Source organism: Suricata suricatta, chromosome 15 (genome assembly GCF_006229205.1).
Source record: "Suricata suricatta isolate VVHF042 chromosome 15, meerkat_22Aug2017_6uvM2_HiC, whole genome shotgun sequence".
Classification (NCBI taxonomy): domain Eukaryota; kingdom Metazoa; phylum Chordata; class Mammalia; order Carnivora; family Herpestidae; genus Suricata; species Suricata suricatta.
The window spans coordinates 15529162-15555195 of NC_043714.1; the positions used below are offsets into that span (position 1 = coordinate 15529162).

The 26034-nt window shown below is 36.2% G+C and overlaps 1 protein-coding gene across 5 annotated transcripts in view; it reads left to right on the forward strand.

The window, feature by feature from the left end:
• The window catches only part of DNAJC5B (DnaJ heat shock protein family (Hsp40) member C5 beta), a 98628-nt gene that overhangs the window by 48222 nt on the left and 24372 nt on the right, over positions 1 to 26034 (forward strand). For 3 of the 5 annotated variants that reach the window (XR_003903446.1, XR_003903445.1, XM_029924003.1), the window contains exons 4-5: positions 19722 to 19935; positions 23828 to 23999. Coding sequence is in view for 3 of the 5 variants with exons in the window: in XM_029924003.1 (XP_029779863.1) it covers positions 19722 to 19935; positions 23828 to 23999 (386 nt within the window). In the remaining 2 variants the exon portion in view is untranslated. Of the gene's footprint in view, positions 1 to 8959; positions 9031 to 10404; positions 10544 to 19721; positions 19936 to 23827; positions 24000 to 24737; positions 24851 to 26034 lie in introns of those variants that run through there. The other 2 variants (XM_029924005.1, XM_029924004.1) reach the window with 2 other exon arrangements.

Consider the following 26034-nt stretch of genomic DNA (forward strand, 5'->3'; position numbering starts at 1 on the left):
TTTTCCATAAACTTCAATACATTTTATTGAAATTGGTACAGATATTAAAACTATCAATAGATGATTATGCCAGTGAAAGTGGTGGAAAAAGGAACTCTAAAGGTCAGCTCTTCCATGAAAACAACTAAAAGTCTGAAAAGAACTGTCAGAATCAACCTTTTCAGGATCTGGAAATTAACCAAAAGCCTATGGCAATTGGGCTATATATATATATATATATATATATGTGTGTGTGTGTGTGTGTGTGTGTGTGTGTGTGTGTGTGTGTGTATGTGTATATATATGTAAAACTATTGATAAGAATGGCGAATTTCAGGGCATTTTAGGTTGCCTTAGTCCCATACCCTGCTTCTCAGCTCAGTGGTAAATTTGAAAATAACTGCTTGGATTTCCAGTACTCATCCCAGTACTAGTACCAGAGAATGCAGAAAGACCTAATTTTCAAATAATTATCATTGGTTAATCTGTATGGGCTCTCTGAAAAACCTACTTAAAAGGCTTATCTTTTCTCACTTAAATCGAAACATGTCAGTACTAAAGCTTACATGAAAGGGCAAGGGGAATATTTGTTGAAAACAATTATAGGAAAATTTTTAGTTATTCCTACCTGAAGTAATGGACAACAGTAAACTTACTAAAAAAAAAACTTAGGAGAAAAGGCTGGGGAAGTGGAGCTTTGAAAAGTTCTAACATATCCCAGGGGATCTAGAAGCTACTCACCTACCCACAGGTGTGCACACACTAAGGAAAGACCTGAGAAAGAATTCAAAAATTAGTGTTGCCTGGGTGGCTCAGTCAGTTAAGCAACTGACTTTGGCTTGGGTCATGACCTTGTGGTTTGTGGGTTTGAGCCCTGTGTCAGACTCTGTGCTGACAGCTCAGAGCCTGGAGCCTGCTTCAGATTCTGTGTCTCCCCCTCTCTCTGCCCCTCCTCCATTCATGCTCTCTGTCTCTGAAAAATAAACATTAAAAATTTTTAAAGGAATATATATATGCCTAACTACAGAACTCCCAAATGCATGCAGAAAAACCTAATGAAACTAACGAGAGACAGATAGTTCAACAACTGTAACTGGAGACTTCAATACCTCACTTTCAATAGTGGACAGAACAACGAGGCGGAAGATCAGCAAGGAAACAGAAGAGTTATACAATACTACAAACCAACTAGAATTACTAAACATCTATAGAACACTACCCAACTATATAAGTACATATGGGATATTTTCCAAATTTAACAATATGTTAGGCTACAAAACAAGTATCAATAAATTCAAACCAAACAAAGTTTATTCTCTTACCACTATGGAATAAAATTTGAAATCAATAACAGAAAGAAATTTGCAAAATTCAGAAACATGTAGAAATTAAACAATACACTCCTCAGTAACTCATGGGTCAAAGAAGAAATTGCAGGAAAAATTGGAAACACTATGGGATTAATGAAAGAAAAAAACACATCATACCAAAACATATGGGATGCAGTGGAAGCAATTCTCAGAAGGGAATTTAGAATGACAAATGCCCAAATTAAAGATAAAGAAAGATCTCAAATAACCTAAACTTCCATTTTAGAAAACTAGAGGAAGAATCACAAACTAGACCAAAAGAAGAAGGGGAAAAAGTATAGTGAATATTAGAGTGGAAATAAATGAAACAGAGAATAGAAGAACAAGAAAATCCACAAAACCAAAAGCTGGTTATTTGAAAACACCAATAGCAGTGAAGTCGTTGCAAATGACAAGATTTTTTTGTTCTTCCAAACTATGGAGAGAGTCCCAATGTCCATCTACTTATGAATGAATAAAGAAGATATGATGTATATATATAATGGAGTATTACCCAGCCATCAAGAAGTATGAAATCTTGTCACTTGCAATGATGTGGAGTTTGCTAAGTGAAATAAGTCAAGCAGAGAAAGACAAATACCATCTGATTTCATTCACTTGTAGAATTTAAGAAACATAAAATATGAATATATGGGAAGGGGAAAAAGAAAAAAGAGAGAAACAAACCATAAGAGACTCTTAAAGATACAGAACAAACTGAGGGTTGATGGAGGGAGGGAGGTAGGGGATAAGCTAGATAGGCGAAGGGTATTAAGGAGTACACTTGGTATGATGAGCACTGAGTATTGAATGTAAGTGATGAATTACTGAATTCTACTCCTGAAACCAATATTGCACGGTATGTTAACTAGAATTTAAATAAAAAATCTGTAAAGAAAAAAAAAGAAAAAGCTATTCCATGATCATAGATTGGTTACTACTGTTACAATATTCATACTACCCAATGCAATCTACAGATTCAATGCAATACTTATCAAAATTCCAATAGCATTTTTCACATAAATAGAACAAAGAATCTTCAAATTAGTTTGGAAGCACAAGAGATACATACTAGTCAGAGAAATCTTGAGAAAGAAGAACAAAGCTGAAAGTAGCATAGTTTCTGATTGCAAGCTATATTTAAAAAGCCTATAATAATTAAAATACTGCAATATTGGCATAAAAACAGACAGATTCATGGAACACAATAGAGAGCTCAGAAATAAATCCAGGTACATATGGCCAACTAACTTATGACAAAAGAAGCAAGAATATACAATGGGGAAAGAACAGTCTCTTCAATAAATAGTGCTGAGAAAACTGGAAAGCTACATGCAAAAGAATGAAACTTGACCACTATCTTACACCATGCACAAAAATCACTTCAAAATACATTAAAGATTGAATGTAAGACCTGAAGTCCTAAATCTCCTAGCAGAAAGCTTAGGTAGTAAACTCTTGGACATGGATCTTGGTGTTACTTTCTAAATTTGTCAACAAAAGCAAAAGCAACTAGAGCAAAAATAAATAAGTGGGACTACATAAAACTAAAAAGATTTTGTATAGCAAAGGAAACTATCAACAAAATGAAAAGTCAACTTACCTAATGAAAGAAAATATTTGCAAATCATATATCCACTAAAGGATCAATATCTAAAATGTATAAAGAAAATGTAAAACTCAATAGCAAACAACCAATCTAATTTAAAAATGGGCAGAGAGTCTGATAAGACAATTTTCAAAAGATCTACAGATGGTCAACAGGTATAGGAAAAGATGCTCATCACTAATCACTGGGCAAATGCAAATCAAAACCACAGTGATACACTAATAACAAAGTAGAAAGAGAAATTAAGAAAATAGTCCCATTTAAAATTGCAAAATCTAGGAATAAACCTAACCAAGGAGGTAAAACCAACTATAAAATCTTGATGAAAAACCTGAAGATGGTACCAAAAAAGGGAAAGATATACATGCTCATGTATGGGAAGAATTAATATTATTAAAATTTCCATACTACCCAAAGCAATCTACAAATTGAGTGCAATCCCTATCAAAATACCAACAGAAATTTTTTATAGAACTAGAACAAATAATACTAAAATTTGTATGAGCCACAGACTCCCATATAGGCAAAGCAATCTTGATGAAGAAGAACAGAGCTGAAGATATCATAATCCCAGATTTCAAGATATACTATAAAGCTGTAATAATCAAAACAATATGGTAGTGGCGCAACAATAATATACCATAGAACAAAATAGAGAGCCCAGAAATAAACCCATGCTTATATGGTCAATTAATCGATGACAAGGGAGGCAAAAATATACAATGTGGAAAAGCCAGTCTCTTCAATAAATGGTGCTGGGAAAATTGGACAGCTACATGCAAAAGAATGAAACTGGACCAATTTTTCACACCATACACAAAAATAAACTCAAAGTGAATTAAAGGCCTAAATGTGAAGCATGAAATCATAAAACTCCTAAAATAAAACTAGGCAGTAATCTCTTTGACATGGACCTTAGCAATACTTTTCTACATATGTCTCCTTAGGCAAGGGAAACAAAAGCAAAAACAAACTACTGATATGATAGCAAAATAAAAAATTTTGCGCAGTGAAGGAAACCATCAACAATATGAAAAGTTAACCTACAGAATGGGAGAAGACACTCACAAATGACATATTGGATAAAGGGTTAATATCCAAAATATATAAATACTGAAGCAAGACATGAAAAAACAAATTACCCAATTAAAAACTAGGCAGACCTAAATAGACATTTTTTTTCCACAGAAGACCTACAGATGTCCAACAGACACATTAAAAGGTACTCAACATCGCTAATCATCAGGGAAATGCAAATCAAAACCACAATGAGATATCATCTTATACCTGTCAGAATGACTAGAATCCAAAACAGAAGAAATAACAAGTGTTGCAAGGATATGGAGAAAAGAGAGCCATTGTACACTTTTGGTGGGAATGTAAATTGGCACAGCTAATGTGGAAAACAGTATGGAAGCTCCTCAAGAAATTAAAAATAGAAATACCATATGATTCACTAATTCCACTACTGTATTTAGCCAAGGAAAATGAAAACAATAATTTGAAAGACATGCATCCCTGTTTATTACAGTTATTTATAGGCAAGGTATGGAAGCAATGCAAGTGTTCATCAATAGATGAATGGATAAAGAAGATGTACTGTGTATCTCTATATATGTATTGTGGTATATGTGTATGTATTATATTATGCATTTATAATGTTTATATAACATATATGTATAGACATATATAATAGAAAATTACTCAGCCATAAAAAAGAATGAGATCTTGTCATTTGCAACAACATGGATGGACCTAGAGGGTATTATGCTTAGTGAGCTAGAGAAAGACAAATACTGTGATTTCACTTATATGTAGAATCTAAAAAAACAAAACTAAACAACAAACCAAAACACCAAAGTGGAAATAAACCCATAAATACAGAAAATGAACTGAAGATTTTGGTGGGGGTGAGGTAGAATGGGAAAAATGAGTGAAGGGGAGAGGGAAGTACAGGTCTCCAGTTATGGAATGAATAAATCATGGAATTGAAAGGCATACCATAGGGAAATATTCCATAGTATAATGATAGCATTATATCATGATAGGTGGTAGTTATGCTTGTGGTGGGCATAGCATAGCATATAGGGTTACCAAATCACCATGTTGTACAATTGAAACTAACATAACATTGTGTGTGAAATACACCTCAAAAAAATTTTGAATCACAATGAGATTATTACTTTGTGCCTGGCATAATGACTAGTATCAAAAAGACAAAAGATGAGTGTGATGATGATGTAAAGAAAAGGAAACCTTTGTGCAGTGTTGGTAGGAATGTAAATTGGTGCAGTTACTATGGAATACATTGTAGAGAGTCCTCAAAAAACAAAACAAAACAAAACAAAACTACTACATAATCCAGCAATTCCACTTCTGAGTATTTATCTGACAGAAATTTAAAAAGCTAACTGGAAAAGATATATGTACCTCTATATTCATTGCAGCATTTTTTTTCAATACACTAGACATGGAAACAACTTAAATGTCCATTGATGGATGAATGGATAAATAAAATGTGGCATATATATACACAAAGGAATATTATTGGGCTATAAAAGGGATGAAATCCTAACATTTACAACAATATGGATGAGATTTGATGGCGTTAGCCTAAGTGAAATAAGTGAGACAGGGAAAGACCAGTACTTTACTATCAGAAGAAAGAAAGGAAGGAAGGAAAGAAAGAAGAAAGAGAAAGAGAAAGTAAAGAAAATAAAAAGAAAAAAGGAAAGAAAGGAAGGAAGGGAAGGGAAGGGAAGGGCCCTAAATTCATAGATTGGTGTTTACCAGAGACTAGATTGGTGTTTTCCAGAGCTGAAGGGTGGAGGTGAAGGTCAAAAGGTACAAACTTGCAGTTATAAAATAAACAACTCTTGCATAAAAAATTAAATAAACAAAAGGAGGCTATACATGTTTAATAAAGGTCAAATTGCCAAAACATGATGGTATGTGTATACAATGCTATGCCATAATTATAGTGCAATATATTTAACTACCATGGGAGGAAAACATCAAAAAAATTAATAGTATCATAGCATTCCAAAAAAGTTGCTAAGAAAATGTTAAATAGCTTTGAAGCTGGCAATTCAGTAGTATATTTTTTTAAAAAGCAGAAAGCAAAACAACAGCAACAAAACGTCTACTTAAATAGTCAAATCCATAGAAACAAAGTTAGAATTGTGATTTCCAGGGGTTGAGGGGAATGGGAAATGGGATATTGTTCAGCAGATATAGAGTTTTAGCTTTGCAAGGTAAAAATGTTCTAGAGATCTGTTACACAACAGTAATATAGCTAATGGTACTTATGTGCACACTTAAAAATGATCAAACTAGTAATCGTACGTTGAATTTATTTTACCACAATTTAAAAAGGAAGAAAAAAGAAAGAGAGGGAGGGGTGAAGGGAGGGAGGGAAAGAAAGTAAGAAAGGAAAGGGAAGGAAGGGAAGTGAGGGAAGAAGGAAGGAAAGTAGAAAGAGAGGAAGGAAGGAGGAAAACAAAGAATCATGTGTCAAGTAGAATAACAGCAAAACTTCAAACCCAGACTTTGATGTACAGCCAAATCAACTGTGGAACTTTTGCAAGCATACAGATGTCCCAGACCTACAAAATTAGAACCTCTAATAGTAGAGCCATGACACATGAGGTTTTAAAAAAAACATCCCATTCACAGGTGATTCTGAGCATCAGATGTTGAAAACTACTGATTTAACTGGTGAGCACAGGATAAATTACCAACACAGATGACTGCAACACAGTCAGGTTGTCTACTCTGTTCCTCATTCTTTTTATGAGAAGAGGCCCTCCTTTGGTTTACGAAGAATGAATAAAATCCTATCTCTGACATGTCCATTTTACTCTCAAGTTCCTGTTCCTGGCTTCCCAGTTCTTTGCCTTATCCTTACTAGTTTGACTACTTGCTTGCTTTTGCTGCACTGGTCACTTTGAATAAGACGTACTCCTCTGCCAAACTTGACCCCAAGAACCCACATATATCTGCACTACATTGCCAGCCTCCCAGTCAGGGCAGGGGATTAATAAAAGAAGACATCCTGGAAACCAAGGGAAAAGAAGGAGTGGTCAACAAACCCTATAGAAAGGTCAAATAGAATGCAGGCCAGGATGTCATGGAATGGAAAGCCAGCTGAGAACTAGAGATCAGATTACAGTGGGCTGAAGAGTGGATGATATTGAGGATGCAACCTTTTTTTGTGTAAACTTTGAAGAAGTGTTATGAAGAAGGGATGGAGGAGATAATTAACAGTCCAATAATTTGAAGGGGTGGCTGGGACATAAAAGTAGTTTTCCTTTTTAAAAAATGATGGGAATTTTGGCTTGCTGAAAACAAAGAGAATTACTGAAGGTACTGAAGTTGAGGATAGGAATTGAAGACTGATGGACGAGGATTCAGGAAGGTACACAGGTAGATTCTATAAAACCTGGAAAAATTAATCTTAGAAGAGGTTCTTCTTCCTCCAAATAAAAAAAAGAGGAAAGATGGTACAATCGTGCAGAATTATTTCCTTCTAATGAAACTTTCCTCCATTTTGGAGTAGGAAATGTGGTTTCTTATTGAGGGGGGGATGAGGGAATGAAGAAGAGGAATCAAGGGTAAGTCATAAGATCTGGAATATATGCCACAGGAGACCTCAGAGGGAACTTGAGGCCAAGTTGACTGACAAGCAGAAGAGACCAGCCGAGGTAGAAAGTTGAAGGCCTTTATTGGCTCTAGTTTGCATGGTTGTGCAATCTTCTCCAGAAATGCTGGTCATCCAGAAATGGGAATGGAGGCAGTGGAAGACTAGAATAATTTCCTTGAGGATATGACAGGAAATAAGAACGTTTAAAGAACTGAATAATTGGGCTTGAGTAGCACTCAAGTGTATGATCACAAGGGTCAGACTGTATAGTTAAGGAAATTAAGTCAGTGAAATTGGCAGTCTGAAAAAACAAGTCCTGGTAAGTTTAAAAAATGGGTTTTGGGGGGAAATGGGTTTAGGGAAGAACAAGAAAGTGAGCACTTAACAAAAAGATGTACTGGGAGTTATGCTATATATTTTGCACTGAGAAACCTGGAAGATAAAGAGACTGGGGACCCTACAAGAACTACCAGCCTAGACCACCACTGGAAACTACTGGGAACTGCTTGTAGCTTTGGCACACTTCATTATCACTGGCACTTGAGCCATCAGACAGCAGCAGGAGGGTCCGCAGAGAGCAAGCGCCTGCTGAGGGATTTCACTAGACCCAGTGGTGGGAGCTGCTGTCAGGAGTAGGAGACAAAGTTTGTATTGCTGTTTCTCCTACAACCCAGGTCTCTCCCTTAATGATTAGAGTTCAGTAAAGATTGCTGGCTTTAAAAGAAATAAGAATGCAAAATTTCCCCCAAGAAACGTAGTAAGATTAGAGGTCCAGAAACTTCTGTTGGAAACCTGAGCCAAATACAGAGATCTTAAGTTGTATGCAGCTCTCAGATTCTGGGAAAGCTATATAGAAAATATTTTAAAAATGCAACACAGGCTTCATGGCTTGCTGAAGGTTTGAAGGCTTATAGTGGCCTAGTGGTTTCAGAATATCAGGTCCTCATTCATTAAAGCAGTACTCTTATGACTGGTGTAGATAAATACTTCTAATATTGGACCCAGTTTATCTACTGTGTTTGTACAAATATTCTAGTCTATTCTATCCTATTAGGGAGGGTAAAGAGCTGGCTCTTACATTTAGCTTAAGAATTCTGACAAGAACACTATCTAAAATAAATATTTATCAATTGGCACTTAAACTTTTCAAAATTTTAAGTATTTTTAACTCATATTTAAAAAATGCTCAAGCATAATGCCTCATAAAATCAAGTTACTACATAGTGTAGTAAAACTTAGGAAGACTGTCATAAAGTGATATCAATGTGTTGACTGCCACTAGAGGTCAGCACTTGACTCTCCATCAGGTTTTATGTGATGGGGCGAAAAGGTCAATTCTCTAAAACAGATCATCATTTATGGTTCCTATTGTTATCTCAGGCCATCTGTCTTGAATCATGAATGTGACTGAGGATCACACAGAACTAGAGAACACCGTGACAGTTGCTGGGGTGAGCTGTTCTGATATTCCATCTGCAAATGTGAAATCATAGGACTGTGTAATGTGGCCTTCGGAGGGCCCTGGGTGCCTTGGTGGTCAAAATACTTGAATCATATACTACAGCAGCAGGTGTTTCGGAAATAATTACATGGCAAGGGTAGTGCTGGCATCATTATTTGCAATTTGAAGCCAAATGGTGCCCCAAATTTGCTATTCTGTCCCTTTTGCAGGACTCTGAGCTTATCCGCACCCAGTGGCTCCTCTTCCTTAAGCTCCAGTAACATTCTTGTTCTATCTGTCTTTCAGCAGCAGATTGTATTAAGTTTCTTGAGGGGAGGGAAAATGTACCAGGTTCAAACGCATGAAGTGGTTGTAAAGGGTTCAAGGGATTTGGAGGCTGACCAAGGTAAAAGATATGACCATACGAGGCAGTAACCCACAACAAGCTTTATTGGGGGGACTTTATTGCTTGAAAGGGGAAGATGCTCGCAGCATGAAACTATCCAGAGGCTTACAGCTAGGAAGCCACCCACCGAAGGGGAGGAGGGCAAGGGAACTCAGTGAGAAGGGAAGGTGGAGGTGGTGGCAAGGGGGGTTACATGTCTAAGTGATGTCACTCAGGAGCATAGCGGGAAGTCTCTGAGCCAGACAGCTCCAGAGGGCCACAGCAGGTTGGATTCTTAAGCACATATGGAATGAGGTCTTGCAGGTCTATAAAGTAGGTAGGCTCCAAATGGCTGATAATCTGCTTCTGGGCTATTTTAAAAATAATTAAATGTGTATAAATTTGAGTTTTGCATTGGTGGGCTTTTGAGCTAATGGGTCTCAGCTTGCAGTAAAGAAACAAACAATGGGCCATTTATATAACAGTGGTATAAAGCCTTTGGTAGAATTAACATATAGAGTTGACCTTTGAACAACATTGATTTGAACTGTGCTGGTCTACTTTTATGTGGATTTTTAAAAGTTAAATACAGCACAGTAATGTAAATGTACTTTCTCTTCCTTATAAGTTACTTAATATTTTCTCTCTCTAGCTTACTTTATTGTGAGAATATAGTATATAAGTTAATTGACTACTTTATCAGTAAGACTATTAGTAGTTAAGTTTTGGAGGAGTCAAAGGTCATACAGGGATTTTTGACTCTGTGGCAGGTTGGCACCTCAACCCCTGTATTGTTCAAAGGGTCAGCTATACCTGAAAGAGGAGAATGGAGACAAAGAAGATAATCAGGAGTTTCTGGTTATCATTGACTAGGTAATTTGGGTCAGCTTTCCCTTCCACTGAAAGAAACTAGAAAAACTAGATAAATATTATATTTTTATATATTCATCTGAAAAGCACTGGAGATTAAAGAATTACTGCTGACTTGGTCATGATAAGGAAGAAGAGAAGCTGAGAGGCTGAGCAGGACTCTACAGAGAAAGGAGAAAAATCTGAGACCCTCGCCAACAAGAATGGGAGTCTTGCAATTCTATTATACTCTGAAGTGCTGCACCCCAGGACGAAGGCCAAGATGGAAGTAAATCATCTATGATTCACTATTACTTCTGTGGTCCTCTGTAAACCATATTTCCTGGTATTCATATCCTTGTATAATCCTCTTGAATCTCGACTGGTTCTCTGACCTAATAGTGGCATAAGTGATGGTGTACATAAATCCTAAAAAGGTCTAGCAGTCTCTGCTTTTGCAATTGTTTAAGTTAGCTACCTCTTAAGAAATATGGCTATCCTCAAATTATCATACTTTGGGGCTCCTCACCTAGCCATGTGGAGAAGCCCCATGAAGAACAGAGTTCCCAGCCAACAGCCCTAGCTGAGCTCTCCCCCATAACTAGTGCCAACTTACAGCAAGTCACTGATGCCATCTTGGAAGCAAATCCTTCAGGTCTAACTGAGCAGTCCTAGCCAAAGCAAACAGGATGTGTCCCCACCAATTTCTGCCTACTTACAACAATGCAGGTAAATTAATAAATTTTTTATTGTTTTACACTATTAAATTTCACTATAACCCATCACTCATAAATAGATCATGGAAAACACCAGTCTCGTATGGATTATTACTGAAATTGAAGCCATCTAGGTGACTGAAAAAATCTCAATCTGTAATATTAGATTATGATGACCTCAGTTTTGTCAATCAGCTTAATGATAACCCACAACCCTCGGACCAACTGATGACCTCAGTTTTGTAAGTGCCTCCAGACATCTGAAAATAGGAAATAAAAGTGCTCTCTGGTATAAGACAACATTTTCTTGGCAGTATAATTTCTTCAAAAAATTTTCCAGTTTTATGGGAAATAACTGACATACATTATTGTGTAAGTTTAAGGTATATAACATGATGATCTGATTTACATATATTGTGAAATGACACCCATCGTTTCATATAGATACAAAAGAAGAGAAAAAACTTCTGCTTATGATAAGAACTCTTACGATTTATTCTTTTACAATTTTCCTATAAATAATACTCTTGTAAAGTTTTAAAAATACAATATTTGGCACACAGTTGTAAGCACAGAAGTCAAGATAATATGAATAAGAATCAACAGAAATGAGATAATAGACACAAAACCACAGGCAACCTCAGGTATTAGAATTACCCAATAGAGATTTAAAAACTATTTCAGATCACGAAATAAAATACAAGTTTGAGGATTTTCAAAGAAAACTGGAAAGGGACACTTCAGATTTTTTAAATGAAAACATAAATTTTATAGCTAAAAAATACAGCAACCAAAATCAAGAACTTAAAGGCAGTGTTTAACAGGTTAGAGAGCTGACTGGGAGATAGGCCAGAAAGAAATAGCAAGAAAGAATTACAAAAGGACAGGAAACAATGCAAGAAGATAAAATACAGAAAAGATCCATTAAGAAGGTCTTAGATTAATGTGTCTGGAGTCTGAAAAGGAGAGTAGAAAGAGAATGAGAGGAAACTTATTTGAAAATAATGGAGGTGAATTTTCCAGGTTCATGAGCAATATCAATCCATTTATTCCAGAAGCCCAATAAAAGCCACGCAGAATAGAAAGAAAACTATATCAAAGACTATCATACTAAAACTGCTGAAAAATGATGTAAAACCTTGATAGCAACCAGAAAAAAAATATAAACTATCTTCAAAGAACAACAATTTGACTTAACAACAGATTTTTCAACAGAAATAATAGAATCCAGAAGACAGTGGTCTGAGATCTTTAGTGTGAAAAAGAAAATAAGTGATAACCTACAATTTTATATCCAAGGAAAATACCTTTCAAATATGAAAGTGAAATAAAGACATTTTTTAAGTAGTTTATTGTCAAATTAGTTTCCATACAACACCCAGTGGTCTTTCTCACAAGTGCCCTCCTCCATCACCACCACCTCTTTTCCCCCTCCCCCTTCAACCCTCAGTTCATTTTCAGTATTCAATAGTCTCCCAAGTTTTGCGTCCCTCTCTCTCCCCAACTCTTTTTCCCTCTTCCCCTCCCCCTGGTCCTCCATTAGGTTTCTCCTGTTCTCCTGTTAGACCTATGAGTGCAAACATATGGTATCTGTCCTTCTCCGCCTGACTTATTTCGCTTAGCATGACACCCTTGAGGTCCATCCATTTCCTACAAATGGCCATATTTCATTCTTTCACATTGCCATGTAATACTCCATTGTGTATATATATATATATATATATATATATATGTATCACATCTTCTTGATCCACTCATCAGGTGATGGAATAAAGACATTTTTAAATTAAACGAAAACCATTAATTAATTATCAGCAGATCTGTACTAACAGATATACTAAAGGGTATTCATATGCAGGAGAAAAATAATTTCAGATGGATGGTCAGAGATGTAAGATATAATCAATGACAACATAATTTGAAAATATGTGAGTAAATTAACACAAACACTAATTGTGAAAAAGATTATTAAATAATAATTGTATCAAATAGCTATTCTTGAGGGACTAAGAGACTTAGAGAATTAAAGTACATGCTACCAACAACACTTAAGTTAGAAGGAAAGTAATAGAGTTCATGTTCTAAAATTTTTTATTGTCTTGGAGGAAGACAAAAGTATCTTGATATTGGACTTTGGTGAGGATTTTGTAATCTCTAGGAAGATCCCAAAAGGAATTTTAAAAATGTGTAATTTCCAAAAGCAACAGTGGAAAAAAGTAGAAAAATTATAAAGAATCAATCCAAAAGATAGCAAAAAGAAGGAAAAAATATTTTTAGATGGGACAAAAAACAATGATATAGTAGACTTAACCTGAACTATATCAATAAGTATATTAAAAATAAACATAGACTAAATGCTTTAATTAGAAGAAAAAGATTGTCATTGTGAATAAAACAACCAAAACAATATGGTATTCATAGAACATTAATATATAAGAATACAGACAGTGTGAAAATAAAAATAGAGAAAAATATATTATAGGTAGATGCCTACTCAGAGAAAGTTGGTGTTGCCTTATTCATATCAAAATAATGACAAAATGATTACTCAAGATAAAGAAGCATATTTCAAATGATAAAAGTTCAATTCACCAGGAATGTATACTAGTTGTTAATTTGTATGCTTTAAAAACCATGGCCTAAATTACAACTGTGACAACTATAAGGAGAAATAAGCAAACCTGCAGCCATAAAGGGAAACATACTCTGTTTGACAGAACAGTAAAATAGTTAGGAATATAGAAGATTTGAACAAAAAAAATTAGTGAATAAATCTAATGCTCTTATACAAGAACAAAACACTCAACAGATATGGAATATATATTCTTTAAAGCACACATGGGACATTTATAAAAGTTGAACAAATAAAGAGATGTAAAGCAACCCTCAAATTTTGAAGGATTTAATTCAAATAAAATATGTTTTCTCACTGCAGTACAATCATGCTACAGAACAAGATAAAAAAGATAACAAGAAAATTCCCGTATGTTTGACAATTGGGAGGCACAATTTAAACTAACTCATGGGTAAAATAAACCACAATGAAAATTAGAAAATATCTAGAACTGAATTGTTATATATTAAAATTTGGGGAATGCCGCTGAAGTAGTACTTAGAAGGAAATTTATAGAATTAGATGTATGTATTAGAAAACTGAGTTCCACAATAAATAATAAATAATACAAAATGACCAAATTGAGTTTATCCAAGAATACAAACTTCATTTAACGTTAGAAAATCAATCAATCACATTAACAGATTGAAAAAGAAAAGAATAGGCCTTTTCAACATATGCAGAAAAAGCATTTGATAAAATCCAACATCCATTCACTATAACCAAATTAGTAAAAGAGAAAGATGGCACCTATAATTACTTTTATTTTTTATTTATTTATTTTAATGTTTATTTTTGAGAGAGAGAGAGAGAGAGAGGGCAAACAGAGGAGAGTCAGAGAGAGACAGGGAGACACAGAATCTAAAGCAGGCTCCAGGCTCTGAGCTGACAGCACAGAGACCAATGTGCAGCTTAACCCATGAGCTGCGAGATCATGAGCTGAGCTGAAGCTGGATGCTTAACCAACTGAGCCACTCAGGCACTCCTGCTATAACTACTTTTATCTGACATCATACTCAAGGTCTTAGCCAAAATAAGAAGAAAATGTAAATGATATAAGGACTGGAAAGGAGAGAAACAATTTTTATAGGTTACATGATTGTATGCAGGAAATGCAAAAGAATCTGTAATTTATTAAAATTAATAAATAAACTTAGGAACATCAATCTATAAAAATCTCTTATTTATCTGCAATGAATTAAGAAAAATTTTTGAAATGTCAAAACCACACACACAAAATATAAGCTCCCAGGAATAAATCTAATAAAATATATGCAAAACCTAAATGGTAATTATAAAACTTTGAGAATCATTTAAAAGGTCTAAGTAAGTAGACACAGTGTCAATCTTTAAATTAGTCTATACAGCTAATGCAATTACAACAAAAATCCCAATATTGTGTGTGTATGTATGTGTAAATTAACAAGCTAATTGTAAAATTTATGTGGAATGCAGAGGCTGCAGAATAGCCACAGAAAACAATACAGAAGAACTTGTTCTTTGAGATACTAAGACACACTTTAAAGTATCATATTTCAAACTATTATTGTCCCAAAATAGCCAAACAGACCAATGGAGCTGAACAGACAACCTAGAAATACAAGGAAAGGATTTTTTTTTTAAATTAATGGTGTTGAAACAGTTGGATAATGACATTTTAAAGATGAGATTGGACACCTACCTTCTATCACATTAAAAAATCAACTACCAGTCAATCCCTGACTTCCATGTGAAAAGCAAATCTATATTGTAGAGTTGTAGAATTTATAGGAAAATGTCTTTCTGAATTCAGACTAAAATTGATCAATTCAACTAAATTAAAATTAAGAATTTCTGTTCATCAAAAGATTCCATAAAGAAACTAACAAGTTCCCAGAAAAGGGAGAAATTTTGAAATAGGAAACAACAGGAGGTAATTGGAGAAAGCAGCTGAAAATGTGTTGAGTAGGGAAAGGTAATTTATAGACACAGCCATGCCAGGATGGAACTTAGTTCCCTAAAGGTCAGATGCCACCCTTCCCAAACAAGGTCTCCTCTAACATTTCAACCCCATGGTGATAGATCCGGCTAGAGCTGGGCACATGGTCAGAATCAGGTCTTAGATGACGTAGAGACTGGTAAAGAATAGTAGGTAGATCTGATCTGAGTGTTAGATGTAAAGAGGAAGAGAACTGGGCAGAACAGTGTAATTCTTAGAAGTACGTTATTGTTTCAAAATAGGGGCCTTAAGTAATTACAACCATAAACTCCACATTTATCTTCTCTGCCACTCATCGAATTCACTATGCATTTCAGTTTACCGTTGTCATTGGATTTTGACGTGGAAGTGAGAGTCACTGACACTGCTTCTCACATTAGTTATAGCCATACCAAATTAATTAGGTGACTAAGAGTATAAAGAGATTTAAAATAAAAAGTACACGTTCTGGTGGAGAATTCTGTCACTTTATAAGCTTAAAATGAGAAATTACAAGAAAGATCTTTAAAATGAATTAGGTAGATTTTATATTTAAATGTCCTCCAAGCACTTCCTTTCACCTTAATTCCATACATGCTTCCTTGCTCTATAGGCAATTCCTAAGTGTGGGTCATTGACCAATTACTTCCTGAGCAGTTGTGTAATTTTGGCAGCTGCCTCTGCTCACCATATTTCCCAAGGATTCCTCAGAGCCAAGAGTATCTGCCAAGAGGAGTCAAAATGCTGCTGACGACCAGGAATTGGATTTGTTACAAATGGAGATGCTCCAGCCCTCTGAATGTGCCAACGCTATTGTTAGAGGAGTGTGATAAATTGCTGAGTGCATCTGCCCTTGTGAGCTGACAAAGATCTGAACAGCTTAAAATATGACAGGAAGCTAGGCTTCTCTGACTAAATCTTGGGCAGTGTATTATCAGTCTACAACTGAAACCTAAAAAGAAGGAAATGTATGCAAAGAGGCACTTTGCAGGGGTTTCTTTTTTCAAGGCAGAAGTAATAGCTCTTGTATTTGATTGGCCTGAATATGATTTCTTGAACTAGTAGGGGGAAATGCTGCAAGTGTATTCCAGAGCACAGTGTGAGAATTCCAGAAATATCATGTCATTAAAATTAATGTGTTTAAAGAATCAACTGATGTTTGATGATGATCATTGTATCATCGAACTTAGAGGACTTCTTTCTTCCCTTTTTACCCCTTCTAATTTGTCAGTATGTCATTTAAGAGAAAAAATTCTAAACTTTCAGCTATTAAAAGAGAACAACATTTGTAACTGGACCTTAAAAATGCTTATGGAAGGGGGTGCCTAAGTGGCTTAGTTGGTTAAGTGTCTGACTTTGGCTCAGGTCATGATCTCATGGTTGGTGAGTTCGAGCTCTGCATCGGGCTCTGTGCTGAATGCTTGCTCAGAGCCTGGAGCCTGCTTCAGATTCTGTGTCTTCTTCTCTCTATGACCCTCCCTGCTCATGCTCTGTCCCACTCTCTCTCAAAAAATAAACATATAAAAATTTTTTAATAAAAAATAAAAAATGAAGGAAACTACACAAAACAATATGTATATTTTTTGTAACAAGCAAAAACAAAATAATCACCTATAATCCCAGTGTGCAGCTATAAGCACTGTTAATTGTGGTCATAACTCTTCCATTTTCCTCCTTCTTTTCTACTTATTTTTCTGCTTTATTTTTCCTTATATAGACATATATACCATTTTCTGTGTGTGTGTGTGTTTGTGTGTGTGTGTGTGTCAAGGTCACCAAAGTAATTCTTGTGAAAACTCTGGGTTCATATATCTTCTCTCTTACCTCCATCTCCACTTAGAAATCTAATAGGCATCTCAAAGGTGTCTAAGATACAAACTAACAAACCATTCCTTACTGCCAAAAAGAAAAAAGAAAAAAAACCTCTTGCCAACTCATTACATATTAAATACAAACTTCTATTTGCTCAGGCCAAAACTCTGGTTCCATTGCTCATTTCTCTATTTTGAATCCTACATCCAATTTATCGGCTAGCCCTCAAAATACATCCAGAATCCAACCACTCCTCATTATATCCTTCACCACCACACTGATCAGACTGATTAGAACCACCATGAACATTTCCTAAGAGTCTCCCTGCTTTGGTCTTTGTCCTCTCCAAGAGTCAGTAATCCTTCTAAAACTAAAGTCATCATACCATTCTGTTTTCTCAAAAAACCCCAATGGCTTCCCACGTCACCTTAAAAGAACAAAAGCCAAAGTCCTTACAAAGGCTTACTAACATCGTGTGCCTTACTTTTTACATTTAAAAATATAGGAAAGGCAGCCTTAGGGTGGTTAAGAGCATGTGCTGGAAGTCAAATTGCCTGTGTTCAAAGTCTGGCTCTAATTATTTGCTGTGTGATACTGGGCAAGTTACTTAGCTTTCAGGTGGCTACATTTCCTCACCTGTAAAATGGGATCATTATAATACCTATTTCATAGAGTTGTGATAAATATTTAATGAATTAATATTTGTAACATGCTTAATATAGTGCTGGTATATATTAAACATTATAAAAGATCTTTTAAATAACGAAATAGGCATTTTATTCTATTAGCACAAGATTTCATTATGAATTCTGCACATAAAAAAACATAGATACCCCAAACATCTCTCAAAAAGCATGAATATGTTTTAAAGAAATTTAAAATGAACTATCATTGTTTTAGTCTTTTTGTTTATTCTGAGTTCAGAGTTGAAATGGCTTTTACACCATACTTTTAAGTATTTTGGTACTGATGCTAAGCTGCTTTATCACCTACTTCCTAACCAGCAATATTTTAATTCCTAAATAGGTGTGACTTTTTTTTCCAGCTTATTGTGTAAACTGACTTAAAGTAGGATTTACTTTTCTATTCTACTATGGCCTTTTTATTATTGCATTAAAATGAAACATTTTTATCTAAACCCAAATAAAAGTTTAAGGTATATATGTACATATAGCTATGATGAGCACAGTAGAGAGAACAAGTCATATAAAATTTCCAGAACAGAGTCATAAAATTTGTTGACTTTGTAGTGGAAAAATTACTACAGACTCAATTTTGACACAGTTTTAATCATTATTTAAATCTGTCTGCAAAGGGAAGTGAAGGAGATGGCCACCAGCCAGACCCTGACTATTATAGCTCAGTTCTCACATTCATGGTACAGGTTTTTTAATACTTGAGTATAACTGAAGAATAAATTATCCTCAAATCTCTCTCTCTCTCTCTCTCTCTCTCTCTCTCACACACACACACACACACACACCACTGCAACACAACACATACATATACTTTTCAGGAACTGATTTATGATCCACAAAGACTAAATTTCCATGGATTATTTGAAGTGGAATGACCTATTTTAAAACAAGTCAAATAGGGGTGCCTGGATGGCTCAGTTGGTTAAGCATTTGACTTTTCATTTCAGTTCAGGTCATGACCTCATGGCTCATGTGATCTAGCCCCATGTTGGGCTCTGCGCTGACAGCACAGAACGTGCTTTGGATCCTCTGTCTCCTGCTCCCCTGCTTGCTCACTCTTTCTCTCTCAAAATAAATAAACAAAAAAAAGAAAAGGAGTCAAATATGCATTTGAAAACAAGGGAAGTCATAGTATCTGTTCATAAAAACAAAAAGGAGTAAGGAAGGATTTTTGAAAGATTTGTGAGAAAGGTCACAATTTTATTCAAGGGAGTATGAATCAGATTTTTTTGACAATTTTTAATTTAACTTATAGAATATGTAGTGTGAAGTTTCGTTGATTCCAGAAACTTGTTCTAGTTCTAAATGGAATTTTGGTGACCCACTTGCTCAAACTCTTAAAGGCCTCCGCATTTTGAGGTGGGCCACTGACCAGCTGCAAGGTGGAAATAAACTTCACATATTTGCCAACAGCAAAATGGCTCAGACTCAACAACTATGCACCTATTGAGAATCCATTTGAGGATGTGAGGAAAAAAAACTACTACTGTGCCTGCACACGGAAACAAGAGACAACATCTAATGCAAACTTGCTTAGTAACATCAACATTTTTGTGAAACTTACCATTTCACAGTAATTGCATGTGAAAACAATGTACAAATGAATAGTGCCTGTCATAAAATGTCATTGTAATTCTTGTCAAATAATGCTTTCTTTTTTATTTTAAAAGAAAACTGGCCCTGAAACATCATCCAGACAAGAATCCAGATGATCCCACTGCTGCTGAAAAATTTAAAGAAATCAACAACGCCCACACAATACTTACTGACATGTCGAAGAGAAACATTTATGACAAGTATGGCTCACTGGGGCTCTATGTGGCTGAGCAATTTGGAGATGAAAATGTTAATACGTACTTCATGCTGTCGAGCTGGTGGGCAAAGGTTAATCAATTTTTTCTTTAAAAACAACTTCCTAGAAAAACCATGATACTATTCACTCACTTAGACTCTATCTCAGAGAAAACCTAAGCTTAATAATATAGTAATATTATTAAACTCATAAATAAAAAGATTATCACTTTAATCAAAAGGTATTATTTGAGGATCATCTTTTGCTTTAGCTCATTAAATAATTATAAAATACAGCACGACTTAAAATACCTCTAGACATTAATTATAAGTGAATTTGGAGCTTCAGGTTACTTCTGACTGGCCCCCCTTACCCCATGACTAACTAAGAACTGACTCATTGCTCAAAAACAAAAACAATTTATTAGTGTGACAACTGCTTAGTAAGTTATTATAGGACAAATTTAGCCATGTACTTTACTATCTATAGCATAGGCTACATGAGCAAACACAGTACTTGGGAGAGTGTGTGGTAATTATGTCATAGGCTCACATGGAGCCTGACCTGAAGTAGTGGAGAAGGAAAGGAGGGGGGCGGTAAGGGAGAATTAAGTAGTACTGAATGGGGTGTTGGAGAGACGTAGAGGGAAAAGGGGAAAAAGGATATTTGGTCAAGAAAGCAAAACTTTTAAGGACTTAGTACAATCAGAATTCACTTTTAACAGTAAATTTGGGGTGGTTTCCTAGGAATACCTAGTATATGTCTAGTGATGATTATGCATTTATGAGTTTTATTTTTTATTTTATTTTTTAAATGTTTATTTTTGAGAGAGACAGACAGACAGACAGAGTGAGCAGGGGAGGGGCAGAGAGAGAAGGAGCCACAGAATCAAAACAGGCTCCAGGCTCTGAGCTGTAGCACAGAGCCCAACATGGGGCTCGAACGCACGAACTGTGAGATCATCATCTGAGCTGAAGTTGGATGCTTAACTGACTGAGCCACCCAGGTGCCCCTGTTTATGAGTTTTAAGATCCTTATCTTTTGATAAAAGCATATTTATATATGAAGCATACACATGATCCATCAGGATATTTTTGAGCAATTCACAGATTTTGTGAAATCATATGAACTCACATTCATATAAGAGATAGTTCATTATTTTAAAAACTGCAGATCTCCAAAAAGAGAGGTTGCATGGTCAGTAGGATCTGATTGCCATTTTCTTCCACTAAAACAAATCTTTCTGAGTTGGAGAGTTTTATTATGCAGGTAGAGAGAGAATATATTTTTGTACACAAGCATGGAGAGTCTACAACCTAAGGCCACACTTGTCTTCTACAGTCTCCAAAATGTCTTTTCTTAGAGATAACTGGGATTCCTACTTGAGACTGCCTTTCTCTATTGTTGAAGACCTGGGAGAGAGACAAGTTCCCACTGACCTTGGAATGGGAGCACACATACTGACAATATCATTTATGATAGACTGAATGGTCATATAAAATGTAGGGTTTAGGGGGCTTGCATGGGAACCTAACCTCAAGGTGTGACATTCTTTCCATGGGCAGGTGTATCTGGCATTCTAGATCATTTACACACTAGCACCTGGTTGCATATAGGGCTGTCCTGCATGAAACCTATTTGTTTTCTGAGGAAGTTGTCAAAATTGATCAAACAGATGCTGTCCAGCAGTATAAGAGATACATGAAATAATTCCTGATGTGGCTCTTTAAAAATAAGACTACAAAAAAATCTACCTTCTTCTGCTTATGTCAAAAGCCTAATTGCACCATGCCATTAGAGTGGGCTGGCACAGAGTGATCATGTATTAAGTATGCATTAAATGAATGATTTATTCTATCACTGGAAATATGTATTTCAAAAATATTGGACTCTGGGGCACCTGGGAGGCTCAGTCGGTTAAGTATCTAACTTCAGCTCAGGTCATGATCTCATGGTTCATGAATTTGGGCTTTTTGCTGTCACCACATACCCTGCTTTGGGTCCTCTCTCTGTCCCTTCCCTGCTAGCACTCTCTCTCTGAAAAATAAACAAACATTAAAAGAAATAAATTTAAAAAAATAGTGGACTCTGACTTATGCTCAGCCGTGTGCTAAGTACCATGAGTATATAAGTCAAGGTTATTTGTGTAGCAGGCAACCAATCTAGTTGGATTAATTAAAGAATAAAATAGTATATGAATTAAAGGAAATTTTCAGCAAAGTGTAAATACAGGAATTGCACGGTAAAGAAAAAAGAGGACAAACGTAGATAAAGAAAGGAGGCGCTGTTTGGGGCAATAGCTCAGGAATACCACACAGAAAGGTTTTGGAGGCAGCTGGTGAGGAGGGCGGTGTTGCAGTTTTGTTTTCAGAGGAATTTTCTTAAGTCTATGGAAATATACAATATCCACAGCAAAAAGATTATACGTTCGAGAGTGTGACTAAAGCTCCCTCACTCCACGCCACTGTAGCTTCACCCCATAATGGGCCAGAGTCAGAGAGATGCAGTCCTGGGCTAGGAAGCAGGAATGAGTCAGGAGAGTGTCATCAACATTAAAGATTTCTATCTTAAGTTACTCAAGAACTATATACACACAAGGTGATCTTTATCGTCTTTGCTCTTTTTAGATAAAATCTGCATTCTGATTCAAAACACTTTCTATTTCAAGTAACATTTCTTACAATCATTATTTTGCTGAATTAAAAAATTTGGCTTATTTTAACTTAAATTGGGGATGGGAGTTTCTTTTCATCTTTAACTATGGCAGACTTATTAAACAAATCTTTCATACGCTTGTGGGGAAATCCTGGTTCTGGATGTTCACTAAAATGAACAAATTGTTTGTCTATCTATTAATTACTTTATACATTCATTAATTCAGCAGGTATTTTATTGTCTCCCACATGCCAGGTACTAAATCCTTAGGTAGGAGGGATTAAAAATGACTGACTATATAGTTACAGCCTTCAAAAGTCTCACAGTCTAATGTGAGACAGACTTGTAAACAGATAAATGTCCTAACATGTCAACAACAGCGACAAAACCATGGAATAATTTTCTATGGTGTACAGCTGGGGCACAAAGGAGGGAGTAATTGTTCTAGAGTGAGGGGGATTCAGAAAGATGTCAGAGACAGGATCTTTGAGAAGAATCTTAAACTCAGAGTTGGCATTTGTTACATGGCTGAGGAATGGGAAGGGGCCCTCTGGGCAGACGAATCCACAGGGAGAGCAAAGCTATGGAAGGTATGGCAGGAAAAGGGCTGAGCTAATTCAGGGAAAGCTTTGAAGCCAAATAATCATTAAAAAGCAGTTACAGCCTTTCCTGAGAGGCAGGAAAGTTGCTGCATGGGTTCAAGAGAACATATATTTATTTCAGTAAGTTCCGACAACAATGTGAGAGTAGCAGAGGAGGCAAGAGTGCAGGCAGGGAGGCTACTTAAGAGGTTACTGATGTGCTACAGGCAGAGATAAGGACATCTTTCTAAAGTCCTTACCAGTCATGAGAGAGATAAGAGAGAGGATATAAGAGATTTTTAAAAGATTCTGACAAGACTTAGCAAGTAAGAGAAATGAGGAGGTGGGAGGAAGAGCTATCAATAGCTCTTTTTCGGTGAGAATGATTCCATCCCCTTGGTTAGCTCATTTGACCTGTAGAGGTTGTCTGTCTGTTGTTTTGTTTGCTCTACTCTTAATAATGATCACCATAGCTTATGAATAAAGAAGAAAATATCACACTTCATTACTGTGACTACAAGTCACTTCCCGTGAACTTGTTAGGCAAAATTTATAAGGAATTTGTTTCCAAAGCAACTAAAAAGCTAGTTCTTACATGGAATAAGGATGAGGGTGAATATGTGGTCCTCAGGGTGAACTGCAATATCTTCAGGTCTCTGATGATACACGGATGCACACTTAAGTTCTGGTGTTCTCCCACATTCCACCAACCCTTACCCCTACTTTGCTTTGTCTCTGTTTCCCCTAGACCCTGTTTGTCATCATTGGACTCTTGACTGGCTGTTATTTCTGCTGCTGCCTATGCTGCTGTTGCAACTGCTGCTGTGGACGCTGCCGGCCCAAATCATCGGTGCCAGAAGAGGACTTTTATGTGTCTCCAGAGGATCTTGAGGAGCAGATCAAGACCGACATGGAAAGAGGTAGAGTAAGATGAGAGCAGAGATAGTGGGTGTCCCTTCACAGGCCTGATCAAGCACAAGGTCCCTGGTGATGGTTATCACTAAAGTGTGAGAGACCCAGAAACTCAATGAGGGGAATCCCACAGATTGTCAGCTTTGGTGCCTCTTTTGGAGAGGATGAAGGGACAGTTACCTTTCCTGGACACAGAGAAAAGCATAACTTGACAGCATTAGAAATAAATCACAATATATGCTGATCACAAAGGAAAACCAGTACAATTCATGATGCTATAGGAGCGAACATTCAGGGAGGTTCAGGAGGTTTGGGGGGGAATACTCAGAGATATGAGAATGAAACCTGTTAACTTTAGAATCTCTATTCAAATAGAAGAAAATGGACATCAATAGTCCTGGTCTTTTCTTCTTTCTAATTACTTGAATTATGTGTTTTGGGTAGAGCTGGGGAAAGGTGATCTTTCTTCCCTGGAAGTGTAGCTTCCATCCAAATCCACACATTCAGAGGTAGCCACAACTAGCATGGAGAATATTGTAAATGGGGCACATGTTTATCATGTGTATACATGACCATGAAATATTACTTGATTCTTCAAGTCCATTCTACCCAGAAATGATAAAGAAAAAATATAAAGATAAAACCTCCCAAAATTCATGACACCAGGAATACTTCATATACTCTGGGAAATGCCTTTGTGTAAATAAGCTGAAGTCAAACCTGCCATTGTCTTCTCTGTTTCACAGCCAAAATCCTACTATCATTTTCTCCAATGGAATGCATCATTATTCTGTATTACAGACTTCATCACTAAATCACAAAGAACCCTGGACATCCCAATAAAAGAATTACTTCATAATTTCTAGGCAGTAGCCCACTGTTGTCAGAATTGCTGAAATTAGGAATGGTACACTTCTCTCCTAGACTGTACTGTACTCTAATTCTTTTGATTACAATTAAACAGAATTTCCATATATCAAGAAGCAGGGACTATTTGAAGGGCTTCACATTCCTTTTATTCCCTATCACATGTGGGGCTTTTTTGAGAGACGGAGAGAAAAGCGTGAGCAGGGGAGGGTAGAGAGAGAGGAGATACAGAATCTGAAGCAGGCTCCAGGCTCTGAGCTAGCTGTCAGCCCAGAGACCAACGTGGGGCTCAAACCCACAAACCGTGAGATCATGACCTGAGCCAAAGCCAGATACTTAACCGACTGAGCCACCCAGACGCCCCTATTCCCTATCAAATGTGATCCTAAGTAATAGTGTTATTACCCACCCTGACTCCAGCCCGAAGGAAGGAGTCCTCAATTATATGAACTGTACTTAGTTCAGTCAGAGAAGACTGAAGGATTTTCCTGCAACCTGTGACCCCTTCCTATGGGGAGCACTGGGTGGCAAATCTGACAAATAGGTGGGTTACTGTGACAATTTTTTGTTATTGCCCTTAGAGACAAATTGTGGGCCCATAGTGAAATACAATTAAACTGACTTTTGCCTTATTTGGGATATAAAAAGACAATCTTTTATTGAGGATATATGTACCAAAAAGAGCAAACAAGCAGTACTACTCAAAAATGGGTTAAACAGAAACAAAAAGAGAGAGCACTCAGATAGACAAAATCATGAATGAAGAAGGATCTATTACAACCAATCCCTTAGAAATACAAGCAATCATCAGAGATTACTATGAAAAACTATATGCCAACAAACTGGACAACACAGAAGAGGTGGACAAATTCCTAAATACACATGCACTACCAAAATTCAGACTGGAAGAGATAGAAAGCATGAATAGACCAATAATCAGTGAAGAAATTGAATCCGTTATCAAAAATCTCCCAACAAATAAGAGCCCAGGGCCAGATGGCTTCCCAGGGGAATTTTACCAGACATTTAAAGCAGAGCTCATACCCATTCTTCTCAAACTATTCCAAAAAATAGAAATAGAAGGAAAGCTTCCAAACTCATTCTACGAAGCCAGCATCACCTTGATACCCAAACCAGACAGGGACCCAGCCAAAAAAGAGAACTACAGACCAATAT